This window comes from Marmota flaviventris, chromosome 12 (genome assembly GCF_047511675.1).
Source record: "Marmota flaviventris isolate mMarFla1 chromosome 12, mMarFla1.hap1, whole genome shotgun sequence".
NCBI classification, from domain to species: domain Eukaryota; kingdom Metazoa; phylum Chordata; class Mammalia; order Rodentia; family Sciuridae; genus Marmota; species Marmota flaviventris.
In genome coordinates this window covers 47347150-47360767 of record NC_092509.1, presented here as the reverse complement: position 1 = coordinate 47360767, position 13618 = coordinate 47347150, and the positions used below count along the sequence as shown (strand labels likewise).

General features: G+C 35.9%; 1 protein-coding gene across 1 annotated transcript in view; it reads left to right on the top strand.

Moving 5' to 3' along the window:
* Positions 1-2996: 2996 nt before the first annotated feature.
* The window catches only part of Rab18 (RAB18, member RAS oncogene family), a 39558-nt gene continuing 28936 nt past the window's right edge, over positions 2997-13618 (top strand). Inside the window, exons 1-2 of the mRNA XM_027928581.3 lie at positions 2997-3262; positions 7985-8040. Coding sequence (XP_027784382.1) covers positions 3195-3262; positions 7985-8040 — 124 coding nt within the window. The 5' untranslated portion in view covers positions 2997-3194. The remainder of the gene's footprint in view (positions 3263-7984; positions 8041-13618) is intronic.

Genomic DNA, 13618 nt, shown 5'->3' with positions numbered 1-13618 from the left:
ATCTTTGGGTCTTTGAGTTATATATCTGTGGATTCAACCAAATGCAGAATAAAAATATTCAGAAAAAATTGCATCTCTACTGAACATGTATAGATATTTTTCTTATAGCCTAACCAATACAGTAAACCAATGAATGACATTGTTACATAGCATTTATATTGTGTTAGGTATTATAAGTAATCTAGACATGTTTAATCATGTGGAAATGCATAAGTTATATGCAAATACTATGCCATTTTACAAAAAGAACTGATTTTAGCATCCACAGAGAGTCCTGGAATCAATCCACCATACTGAGGAATACTGTACTCTTGCTGAATGTACTTCTGAAGAATTTATTGTCTATGTCACTCATTTAGTAGGTAAAATACTACCTTGCCTAATCTGTGCATAAGTGCTTTCTTTCTGCCTAGGAGTGCCTGACAATGGGTGTGCACTAGAAGTTATTTGTTCCCGCCCCCAGCTGTAATGTTCAAGATAGCGATTATATAGGCTGAGAGACATCTCAGCCTGTATAAACAAGTAGACTACATTGTTCCAAATTCCGAAGGCTGATTTGGGTATTTATATCAACAAACACTTTTGAGCAACTACTCTAGGTTAGGCACTGTACTAGATGCTGGAGACAAAAAAAAAAATGACAATTCTGCTTTAGAGAAGCCTACATTTTATTAGGAGAACAGAGAAGTAAACACATAATACTGTGGGATACACACCATGATAGAAGTATAGGCTATTAGCAGAGCATATAAGAGAAACAGGTAACACTGCCATGGGAATTGTCTGGGGGAAGGAATTCAAGAGATGGGACCCAAAGAATGAATAGGAGTTATCCAAGTAAATGTGCCAGAGTATGTACAGAGGAGAGGACAGGAAAAGTACTACAGGCAGAAGGAACAATATAAATGATGTCCTGGAGATACACATGGTTAAAATGAAAATATAGAAGTCTAGTTTGGCTGAAATACAGATACACAAGATATGCAAGATACACAATAGTAAGAGATGAGGTAGGAAGGATATCAGTATTTATAATAAGCTAACAAATACTTGTAAAGGCAGGGAGGAACCTCTGGATGGATTGAAGAATGCAGAATAAGTTAATTAGCATTTTAAAATACCAATTTGGCTGCAGTATCATAGTGTGAGGGAAGCAGAGAGAGTAGGTCAGATGTATAGCCAATACAGTAATCCTGCAAACAGATGGTGATGACCATAGTAGTGATAATAAGAGATGGAAAAGGTGGGTAAATTTCAGGCATGCTTAAAGGAGTAAATCTGTGAGGACTAAATGGATGTGGGGAGTGAGAGAGAAGAAATTAAAGAAGTGTTAACAATGTCATTCATTAAGAAGAAAGTTAGGTGAAAAAACTATTGTAGGGGCTGGGGTTGTGGCTCAGTGGTAGAGCACTTGCTTGCCATGTGTAAGGCGCTGGGTTTGTTTCTCAGCATCACAAATAAAATAAAATAAAATAAAGGTCCATCAACACTAAAAATAAAAAATAAAAATAAATGTTAAAAAAAGCTATTGTAAAGGAAAAGATAGTGAGTTCAGTATCTGTCATGATTAGGTTGGCATATTCAACTTGGGCATGTTCATATGGAGATGTTTTGGCAGTTGTGTGTTGGCCTGAACCTGAGAAGAAAAATCTGGGCCAGAAATATACTTTAGAGACAAAGAAAGTGGGAATAAGTGACCATGTAAATCCAAGAAGACAAAAGGTGACAATGTATATAGATTAAGAAGATAAAGACAAACTAAAACTTATAGAACAAGAGTGTTTAAATGATGAGCAGGAAAAATTGCAAAGAGAGATTAAGGTTGTCTCACTGACATCATTCTCCAAGTTTAGGTATGAACTCTACAACATGCATTCAGTTAATTCCTTGAGCAGTTATGTATTTAGAACATACTATGTGTCAGGGAGTATTCTAGATACTGATGATATATGGGTAAACGAAACAAACAAACAAACAAAAAATCCTTGCCCCAATAAGACTTCTCTTTGGGGGAAGATTAGACGGTAAACAAAGCACTAGAATATCTAGTATTTCAGAGGATCATGCTATGCAGACAAATAATACAAAGACGTAGAGTGAATGCTGGAGGGATTTGCAAATTTTAGTACTGAATAGGGAAGTAACCTCAGTAAGAAGGAAACATGTGAGCCAAGATCTGAAGAAGGTGAAGGAACCATGTGGATATCAGATAGAAGCTTTATAAATTATTTGAAAAATTAATTCCTAAATTTTACTTATATTCTTTAATCAAATGTCCATTGTGTATGACATTAGCGGAAAGTATAAGGAAATAAGGGATGAGAACTAAAGTTTATAGACCTGCCATGTACCAGGCACTTTGGTATTAAATGAAAGATTTGGTACCCTCACTAAGATTTACAGTGTGGTAAAGGAGACAAGGTTTACATTCCCAATTCCTGCAGTTATGACGAAGCAGTTTTTATAAGCAAGAATAGTTGGTTTGGAATTGTGCCAGAGATTTATATGCACCTGATCTACATGAAGTCTACATCTCCCTTTCAAGATGAATTAACATGTGAAGGATACTCTTCAATCTAAGAGGTTAGAACTTGTTTGCATCTTTCATAGAGGACTTTATTAACTCATTTAGTCTTCATAACAATTCTAAGAAGCAAATAAGAGTAATTATTGTCTCCCTGAGATGGGGAAACACGCGAAGGTGGCTAAGTAACATGACAAAGTGATTATATGGTAGTGTTGGACCCACATTTAAGGTAATCTGCTTCAAAGCGGAATGATTTTCCCACCTCAAAACAGCTGTCATGAGCGACTGCTGCAATAAAAGAAGCTTTGTACATATTCCTGAGACTCAAGTCATCGCCCAATTAATTACCCAACCTTAGGAGGCCTATCTCAGGGTTGGGGAGGAGTTCAAGCTTGGGAAGGCAGGTCACACGCGGCTCTCCCCATCTGCGCTTGCGCACGGGAGGAACACGCTCTCCGGAAAGAAGCCTGACTCCCGGCGTGCGCAGACGCAGAGCTACCTCAAGGCGGAACGGGTGTTGGGAGCTTCAGCAACCCAAACACCCGGTGTGAAAGGAAGGTGGCAGCCGTCGAGCGGTGCGCATGCGCAGGCAGCCCACCGCGGTGAAGGGCTAAGAGGCTGACCCGGTGGCCAGCTGGAGCCGGAGCCGGAGCGGAGCAGGGTCAGGATGGACGAGGACGTGTTGACCACTCTGAAGATCCTCATCATCGGCGAGAGTGGAGTAGGCAAGTCCAGGTGAGGCGGTGTGCGGGCAGTGACGAGGGCGGCGGGGCTTATTCTGCCTCTGCGGCCTCTGTCTTCAGGGCCGTGACGGGAACGATAACCGGCGCCGTCCAGGCAGTGGCCGGGCTCGGGCCCTCTTCGCTCGTGCCCCGGTCGTTCTCTCGCGCGCTCCTGTGGCCTCTGCTCCCCGCGCCCCGCCCCGCACCTGCCCGGTTCACGGCCTCGACCAGGCCCAAGTTGTCCCGATAGCTGTTCCTCCTGCCGCACCGAGGAAAAGGATTCCCGGGGCCGCCGGTTTGCCACCGCGGAGTTCAGGGCGTGGCGGGCGGGCTTGGGCCCGAGTCCAGCGGAGAGCGACGCTTCGCCCTGGCCTTGGGGTGCAGGCTACTGTCACCCCCCCGGAGACGCGAACTGTAACTTTATCACTTTGAAATTTCTGTCGGGCTTTCTCTAAATACGTAATGTTCCACACAGGAAGTTTCGTGACGCCTTAGGTCACATTCCTGGCCTATTTTGGCGCAGCCTATTGTCGCGTCTTATTTTTTAAAATATTAGTCGGCTGTGAAAGAACCGAACCCATTTGCCTTGTACTTTTGAAAATTTCACTTTAGTGTAAGGTTCGAGCGCTTAAGCTGAGGCCACCTTTGAAAATAAGGCGAAATGGTTCCTTCTCTCTTGCCACATCATATGGAGATCAAAGGACAAATTAGTGTTGTCTTTCCTTTTTACACTCTTTCTTTAGGGAAAATAATATTCACAAGAGTTCATATTAGGGAAGATGTGGATGTAGGTGGCTGTTGACAGAGGTTTGTAATTTTATCCAGGTTTTGAACAGAGTTCTCCAGGTGAAGTCAACCTTACCATCTGATTATGATTGTATTATAGTCTAGGTCTTATTGATCTTTAAACTCCAGGGGCAATCTCATATTTAGCTGTACTTTCTGATGTACCTTTCTTTCAAATAACTTTTTAAGATTATGAAGTCTTTCTTTTCTAGGTACTTAAGGATTTGCAAGCTTATGTAATAAAGCCTGAAAATTTGTATATTTTTTTCAAGTTTGACAATACATTTTCATAGTTCTTCTCATTTAATGTACTTTGTATACTAAAATGCAGAATTTGCATATACCAAGGAGTAGATTAATAAAACACTCTGGGTTAGCATAATTTTGTGTGTGTGTGTGTGTATGTGTATGTGCATAAAGTGTGGACAGAATCATTTTCATGATCACCATCTATTTTTGTACAATTAAAATTGTCAGAAGTTATATAGTAAACATTATTTTACTAGAAATTGCATAGTCTTGTGTTCTTTCTTTCCTCTTTGTTTCCCTTGAGATAGGGCCCTCATTTAAGACATGAAATTGCTGTTTTTGAATACAAGAATAGTTGGTTGTCATTTCATGTGAGTCAACCCAATATATGATTGGTTGGCACATTAATGTGTAATGAGTGGATGGTGAGTTAAAGGTGTGTAGATTTTTTTTGTGGAAGGTTAACTGGAGGTACAATGAACTGGAAATAATTTAAGTTCCCCTTTTAGAATATGGTCTGTTATGTGGATTCATCAATTTTCCTCATTCACTCTAACAATCTTATATATATATAATTCATTTAAAACTTTCTCAGCACTAAATGGTGAATTGTGAACTACTCACTGCAAAATTTTAACAGTTGTACTCTTCAAAGAAAGAATTGCACCTAGGAATGTAGCTGTTCTTTTTCTAACTAGATAGACATTTTTGGTCAGTGTGATGTTATAGAAAACAATAAATGACTTTAAAGTTGAAGTGAGTGATTTTTAAGGCAAGTTAGTACAAAAACATTTGTCATAGATATGCTCATAAAGTGTTGTTCTGACTAGTAATTTGCTTCTGTTTCTTTATAGAGCTAGTTCAAGTGGAAGTGAAATGGCATTGTGTTGTTGAGAAATTATTGCCCAACAAAGAATTTCTTAATTTGGGCTGGAGTTGTGGCTCAGCTGTAGAGCGGTCACCTATCATGTATGTGGCCCTGGGTTTGATCCTCAGCACTACATAAAAATAAATAAATAAAATAAAAGGTATTGTGTCCAACTACAACTAAAAATAAATATTTAATAAAAAAAATCTTAATCTGATTAGTTGATTTCCTTCCAGTTTATTTCATATTGTTAAGAGTGTAAAGATTTTTGTGATACCAAGATTATGAAACTAGTGTTGCTGCTTATGTAACCTTGTGTGTGATATTTGAACTCTCTAGGCCTTCCCTGGAAAAGTGAAGGGGTTGGGATAGAAACCTCTCAAAACTATCCAAAATTAAATGTACAGTTTAAGATTCTAATTCATGGCTAGGCCTGATAAAGTAAAAATGTAGCAAAGTGTATCAAGAACAGGGAAGGATTTATAGAACCCTTCTGATCTAAAGTGATGTTCCTCCTAGAGTTAAGAATATATTTTGGACTTCCACTGTACCCCTGGCAAAGATCTGACTTACACTCAGTTTGGATTTGTTGCTTTATACCATTCCAATTCCCTATCTTTCTGACAAAGTATCAACCATAGGGCTCTTGTAAGGATATACAGTTATGGAAGGAAAATGTGTGGCCTATTGTTATATGTTCATAAATAAGTCAATACCATTATTACTTGTATTATTATGATATTTTATTACTACTATATAAGGTTATGTTAACCTAAGGTTTTTTTTTAGTTTTGTTATTTGTGGTTTTATTGTTGTTGTTTTTGGTTTTTTGGTACTAGGGATTGAACCCTGACTTTAACACTAAGCTACATCCCCAGTCCTTTCTATTTTTTATTTTAATGCAGGGTCTCACTAAGTTGCTTAGAGCCTCACCAAGTTGCTGAGGCCAGCCTCAAACTTGCAATCTTCCTGCCACAGTCTCCTGAGCCACTGGGATTACAGGCGTGTGCCACTGCACCAGGAAAACCTAAGTTTTTGTAGTAATATTTTCTGTGTTGACCAAGTGTAGATATATATCTTTTATTCTTAAATTGTGGGTAACTGAGTACGTGAAGAGAGAAGAAAAGAATTTTTTAAAAAGTCGTTAGGTGTCTTATTAGTGTTGTTTCCTGACTCATGTTGCAAGTAAGCAAAAATATATTTAAGATGTTGACTAGAAGAAAAACCTAGTTTGACTCGTGTGTTCATTTGTTTCTGTGGTGCCTGTGTTACAGCAAACACAAAGAAACAAATTTAAATCTCTTACATATAATTAAGTGACATTGGGTTTTGAATCTAGCAAGAGTTCATATTCTTTGTGGACAAAACTTTCTCTAGCAGCAGTAATCACAATCTGTGGAAGTTTCATAAAATTTCTAATTCAGACATGGGATAATGGTTTTCTTAATTTTTAAAATGCCAATAGGTTGATAAAACTAACTTATGCTTTAGTAGTTATATAAGCGCAGATTGATTCATTTTGTAAATTTTGGACTTTAAGAAAGGCTTAGATTTATTATTTTATTTATTTGGTATTTCAGATTGAACCCCAAAGCAGTTAACCACTAAGCCACATCTCCAGCCCTTTTTATTTTTTATTTTGAGACAAGGTCTCCCTGAATTCTTTTCTCTTTTAAAAAATATTTATTTTTTAGTTGAGTTGGATATGATACCTTTATTTTGTTATTTTTATGTGGTGCTGAGGATTGAACCTAGGCCTCACACATGCTAGGCAAATGCTCTGCCACTGAGCCACAATCCCAGCCATCTCCCTGAGTTCTTTAGGGCCTTGCTGAATTGTTAAGACTTACCTTAAATTTGCAATCCTCCTGCCTCAACCTCTTGAGTCACTGGGATTACAGGCATGCACCACCATACTAGGTTATAGATTTTATTTTTGAACAACTTTTAATTACTGACCCTTCTGCCTCATATTAAGTAAAATAATGCTGGGAGATGTAAAATCTTAGCATACCCTTCTAATCTGATGTCTTGTTTTCAACCCTTCCTTTCTGATTTCTTTACCATTTCCAAGTTTAGTCCTTCCCTCTCTCCTCATAACCCATATAACCATATAATCATATAATCATGGCTGTTATCTCTTTCTTCTGTTGATTTTCTTCCTTTTTTTTTCTGGCATTAACTTTTCAAAAAATTTTTTTTTCATTCCTCTCTTTAAAAGCCTTCATTAGTCCAAAATGCTTATTTGGTTTCTCACAACCTAAGGATTATTTGCCAGAATATACCTACTCTTCACTGATCTTTCTCCCTTCCTTTTTACCATATCTTTTCTTCCCACATGGATAATAGTAATACTTCTTGTTACAAATACTATGCTTTTATCCTTTCTTCTTTTTATTTGAGTACAGAATAGATACCCAACAGATTTTTTTAAAATGATTTCATTTCATTTCAAGAGGCTTGATTTCTCTCGCCTTCATCCATGAAAGCTATCATTTTCTTAGAAGGACATGCCAGTACAAATTTTTCTTTAAGTTGACAACAGCAAAAACAAAAAACACCTTTTTGCATTTGAGGAATTGTGGAGGGGAACATAGGGTGTACATTTATGAGTAAGCTGCTTTGTCCTTGGGATTTTTAAAATTGCCTTTTCAATCATTTAATTTCTCCTGATATTTCTTCCCTGAGGTAGTATTACCAGAGCTGACCTACATCAGCTCGTCTTATCTGCATCTAATAACTTGTGATAAAATATAACTATGATGAACACATTTGTCGTATAATTAGAAATAAAAGCTGAATTCCTAATCTGTCTCTTTAATTCTCTTTTAGCCTGCTCTTGAGGTTCACAGATGATACTTTTGATCCAGAACTTGCAGCAACAATAGGTAAGTCTAAGTTTAAAAGTTTAGAAGGAATTTTTTAATTTTTAGAATGGTTGTTTTGTCTAAATCCCCCTATCCTCTTCTTGCCACCCCACTGCTTCCATGTATGTTGCAATTTTATTTGTCTTTTAAGACTCAACTTTGACTAATTAAGACAAATAAAAAATTTTTTAAAAAAAAGAAGACTTTGGTGTCATTAACTCCAAAGTCTTTTCTACGTCTCATCCAGCAAAAACAACTTCTTTGTCTTTTACCCATGGCATTTTGTTGATGTTACTAATGCGATTATCTGTACATGTTTCATTCCTATAACTATGGGTTTTTTTTTAATTTGTTAGTATACGCAATAATTTGAGTATTATATAGCAGACACTGTCCTAAGAGCTGGGGCTTTAATGGTGACTAATACATATTTTGTCAGTTTTATAGTTTTAACATTTACTGCAGTGATTGGTATATATTCTGAACTCCCTCATTTATTGATAATAGCTATTAAAGATTACTAGGAGCAATGATACAGAAATGCTTTTTTTTTTTTTTTTTGGTACTGGGGATTGAACTCAGGGGCCCTTGACCACTGAGCCACATCCTCAACCCTGTTTTGTATTTTATTTACACACAGGGTCTTACTAGGTTGCTTAGGGCCTTGCTTTTGCTGAGGCTGGCTTTGAACATGCGATTCCTCCTGCTTTAGCCTCCTGAGCCACTGGGACTTAGTCCACAGGCATGCACCACTGTGCCTGGCAGCCCCAAGTGCTTTTTAAAAATAAACTTTAGATTGCCTGAAAGTGGTTTATTACACTAGCATATAATAATATTTGAGAAAATAGAAGTAAATATTTCAATATCACATGTTTGGAAAGTAGGCAACATATAAAGCCATTAGGAGACATTTTGGAATAGTTGAAAGATTGTTTAACTAGGTTAGATCTGTACAGTTGTCATGGTTTCTCCTTGAACGAGGTATGATCTTGAGCAAGTCATTTAACACTTGGTTCTTTTCATCTGTAAGTTGAGAGGTTTTGGTGAGAGATACATTTTTCTTCCAATTCTAAATTTCATGGTCTGCTAAGTAGAATATGGTAAAGATGACTATAGTATTATTTATTGTCAGGGAAAAGAAAAAGTTTCTTTCTACTGGCTTTATTTGTTTTTATTGATTTTGAAATAATTTCATACTTAGAAATAAGTTCTAGTAAATAGTAAAGAATGCTTATATATTCTACTCAAATTCCCCCAAATTTAATATTTATTACATTTGCTTTATTATTTTCTATTTACATAGTGTTCTTTTTTAGTGAATTGTTTGAGAATAAGTTGCAGACATGTTTTTAATATCTGAATACTTTAATGCTTATTTCCTAAATGCATGGATATAATTCTCCTGTCTACCGACAGATTTCATTAATTGTCTGATTAATATTCTGCATAACAAAAGAAAAACAATTGTTTTGGTCTAGGATCCTATCCAGGGTCAAGCATTGAATTTAGTTGTCAGTTCTCTTCAGTCTCTTTTAATTGAAATGGTTTTTCAGTCTGTCTTTCCATAGCCTTGACAGTTTTGAAAATTACAGATCTTTGTATGATGTCCCTCAATTTGTGCTTGTCCAGTGTATCCTCATGGTTAGATTCTAGCCATGCATTTTTGGTATGAATTCCACAAAACCTCTTCTCTATGCATTATGTCAGGAGCAAACCATGTTTATTTGTCCTAATAGAATGCAACGTTGGTCACATAGGATGATATATTTTTTTCTACTGTAAAGTTAATATTTTTCCTTTATAACTAATAGATATCTTGTGAAGAGATTTTTTGAAACTGTATAGACAGACATTCTGATTCTTATACTTTTTACACTCGTATTTTAGTATCTATTGATAATTCTTTCCTGCAACAGGTAATAGGGACAATACATGATCTTGTCAGCCCAACTCTGGTTGTCAAATGATTTTTCAAATGCCCTCATTCTGTTTATATTTCTTACTTGAAATTCTATAACAAAGAGCTCTTCTTTTTTTCTTTCTTTCAATGTGAACTCATAGTGCCTCTAAACTTTTAGTAAAAATGAGGTATTACTCAGCTTTTGTATAGCAATGATATTTATAGATTTATATGTATGGTAAGAAAGGTAATCATTTAAAACACTAGTAATTCAATATCCATTTTAATTTGGTTTTTGTGCTTTTTTGCTCCTCTAAAAAGTTACTTAGTAGCAAAACTTAATTTTTTTGAGAGGATGGCTGGTAATGTATAATGTAGGATAGAGGAATAGAATTGGTAGAAACATAAACTTGCCTAAAGTTCAGATTTTACTGAAGGAATAGGCCTGTATATAATATGAAGGTATCTTCATTTCCAACTCAAGTGAAACATGGAGAGTTGCAGAATGATAGATCATGGGTTGTTCTTATTACTAAAAAAGCCTTTGTCTTCTATAGAAACAAATACTAAGATTATAGCATGCTGATGACAATGTATGTAATTTGTTTCCCAGATAGGTCCTGGGTCTTTGTTTTTTTGAGACTGTCATTTATAATGAAACCACATAGCACATAACCTTTTGAGACAGATTTCTTTTATTTTGCTTAATGGTATTTAATGGTGGGGCTTCAGCCAGGTTGTTGGAAATCATTTATTTCTTTTTGTTTCAGCTGAGTTTAATTCCATTGTATGAATGACCCACATTTGGTTTTATCCACTCACCTATTGTAGGTCATTTAAGTTTTCCTAGGTTTGGTAATTGTGAATTAGACCTATTATAAACATTCATGTACAGGATTTTATATGAATATTATTATTTTTTCTTTATAATACCTATTCAGCAGTGGGATTGCTGATACATATTTTATATGTATATTTAACTTTGGAAAACAGTTTGGCTATATTTTTATAAAGTGATTATATCAATTTGCATTCCTGTCAGGAGCTTATGAGAATTCCTGTTCTTCCACATCCCTCACTTATATTTAGTATGAGCAGCCTTTTAAATTTTAACCATTCAAATAGCTGTGAGTTGGTATCTCATTGTGGTTTAATATGTGTTTCTCTAATGACTAATAATGTTGAGCATCTTTTTATGTTCTTATTTGCTGTTGTATATATTTATTTTTGTGTGTGAAGTATCTGTTTAAGTCTTTTGTTAGTTTTTAAATTGGGTTTATTTCTTATTTTTGAGTTTAGAGAGTTCTTCATATATCCTTTATTAGATATTATGTGTTTTGCAAAAATTTTCCTCCCAGTCTTTGACTTGTCTTCATTTTTGTCACAGAACATTTCTAAGTACATGTTTTTTTTATTTCAATGAAATTCAGTTTATCAGTTTTTCAGTGTTGTAGCTTTTGCCAAGCAGAAGGTTGCAATGATTTTTCTCTGTTCTAGAAGTTTTATTACAGTTTAGGTTTTATTTTAAGGATAATTTTTTTACTGTTTCTTTAAATTTTTATTTATATATGACAGTGGAATGCATTACAATTTTTATTACACGTATAGAGCAAAATTTTTCATATCTCTGGTTGTATACACAGAATATTCACACCAGTTCGTGTCTTTATGCATGTACTTTGGATAATAATAATCATCACATTCCACCATCATTAATAACCCCATGCCCTCTCCTTTCCCCTCCCACCCCTCTGCCCTATCTAGAGTTCGTCTCTTCCTCCCATGCTCCCTCTCCCTATCCCACTATGAATCAGACTGCCTATATCAAAGAAAACATTTGACATTTGGTTTTTTTGAATAGGTTAACTTCACTTAGCATTATCTTCTCTAACTCCATCCATTTACCTGCAAATGCCATGATTTTATTCTCTCTTATTGCTGAGTAAAATTCCATTGTGTATATATGCCACATTTTTTTTTATCCATTCATCTATTGAAGGGCATCTAGGTTGATTCCACAGTTCAGCTATTGTGAATTGTGCTGCTATACACATTGGTGTGGCTATGTCCCTATAGTATGCTGTTTTAAAGTCCTTTGGGTATAGACCAAGGAGAAGGATACCTGGGTCAAATGGTGGTTCCATTCCCAATTTTCCAAGGAATCTCCACACTGCTTTCCATATTGGCTGTACGGATTTGCAGTCCCACCAACAGGGTATGAGTGTACCTTTTTCCCCACAGCCTCGCCAACACTTATTGTTGTTTGTATGCATAATAGCTGCCATTCTGACTGGAGTGAGATGAAATCTTAGAGTGGTTTTGATTTGCATTTCTCTAAATGCTAGCGATGATGAACATTTTTTCATATATTTGTTGATTGATTGTATATCATCTTCTGAGAAGTGTCTCTTCAGGTCCTTGGCCCATTTATTGATGGGGTTATTTGTTTTTTTGGTGCTTAGCTTTTTGAGTTCTTTATATACCCTACAGATTAGTGCTCTATCTGATGTGTGAGGGGTAAAGATTTGCTCCCAAGGTGTAGGCTCTCTACTCACCTCACAGATTGTTTCTTTTGCTCAGAAGAAACTTTTTAGTTTGAGTCCATTCCTTTTATTGATTCTTGATTTTAATTCTTGCACCACAGAAGTCTTATTAAGGAAGTTGGGGCCTAATCCCACATGATGGAGATTAGAGCCTACTTTTTCTTCTATTAGACGCAGGGTCTCTGGTTTTATTCCCAAGTCCTCAATCCATTTTGAGTTGAGTTTTGTGCATGGGAGAGATAGGGGTTTAATTTCAGTTTGTTGCATATGGATTTTCAGTTTTCCCAGCACCATTTGTTGAAGAGGCTATCTTTGCTCCAATGCATGTTTTTGGCACCTTTGTCTAATATAAGATAAATGTAATTTTGTGGGTTAGTCTTTGTGTCCTCTATTCTGTACCATTGGTCTACCCATCTGTTTTAATCTACTGTTGTTCTGTAGTATAGTTTAAGGTCTGGTATAGTGATGCCACCTGCTTCACTCTTCCTGCTAAGGATTGCTTTAGCTATTCTGGGTCTCTTATTTTTCCAGATGAATTCCATAATTGCTTTTTATATTTCCATGAGAAATGTCATTGGAATTTTTATCAGAATTGCATTATGGTCTTTTTTTTAAGGGCAGGGGGAGGATTTTTTTTTAATATTTATTTTTTAGTTTTCAGTGGACACAACATTTTTATTTTATTTTTATTTGGTGCTAAAGATTGAACCCAGCGCCCCACGCATGCCAGGCGAGTGCGCTACCGCTTGAGCCACATTCCCAGCCAGTATGTGGTCATTTTGATAATATTAATTCTGCCTATCCAAGAGCAAGGTAGATCTTTCCATCTTCTAAGATCTTCTTTGACTTCTTCTTTAGGGTTCTGTAATTCTCATTATATAGATCTTTCACCTCTTTCATTAAGTTGATTCTCAAGTATTTTTTTTTTTTTGAGGCTATTGTAAATGGGGTAGTTTTCCTCATTTCCCCATTGCATGGAGTTCATTCCTTAAAAGAAGAAAAAGTCAACAAATAAATGACTTGGAATAATTAAAATCACAGTTGAAATCAAATTGATTGAAACAAAGAAACAATTAAAAAAATGACAGACCAAAAAGTTGGTTTTTTGAAGAAATGAATAAAATTGACAGACATTTAGCCATGCTAACAAAGAGAG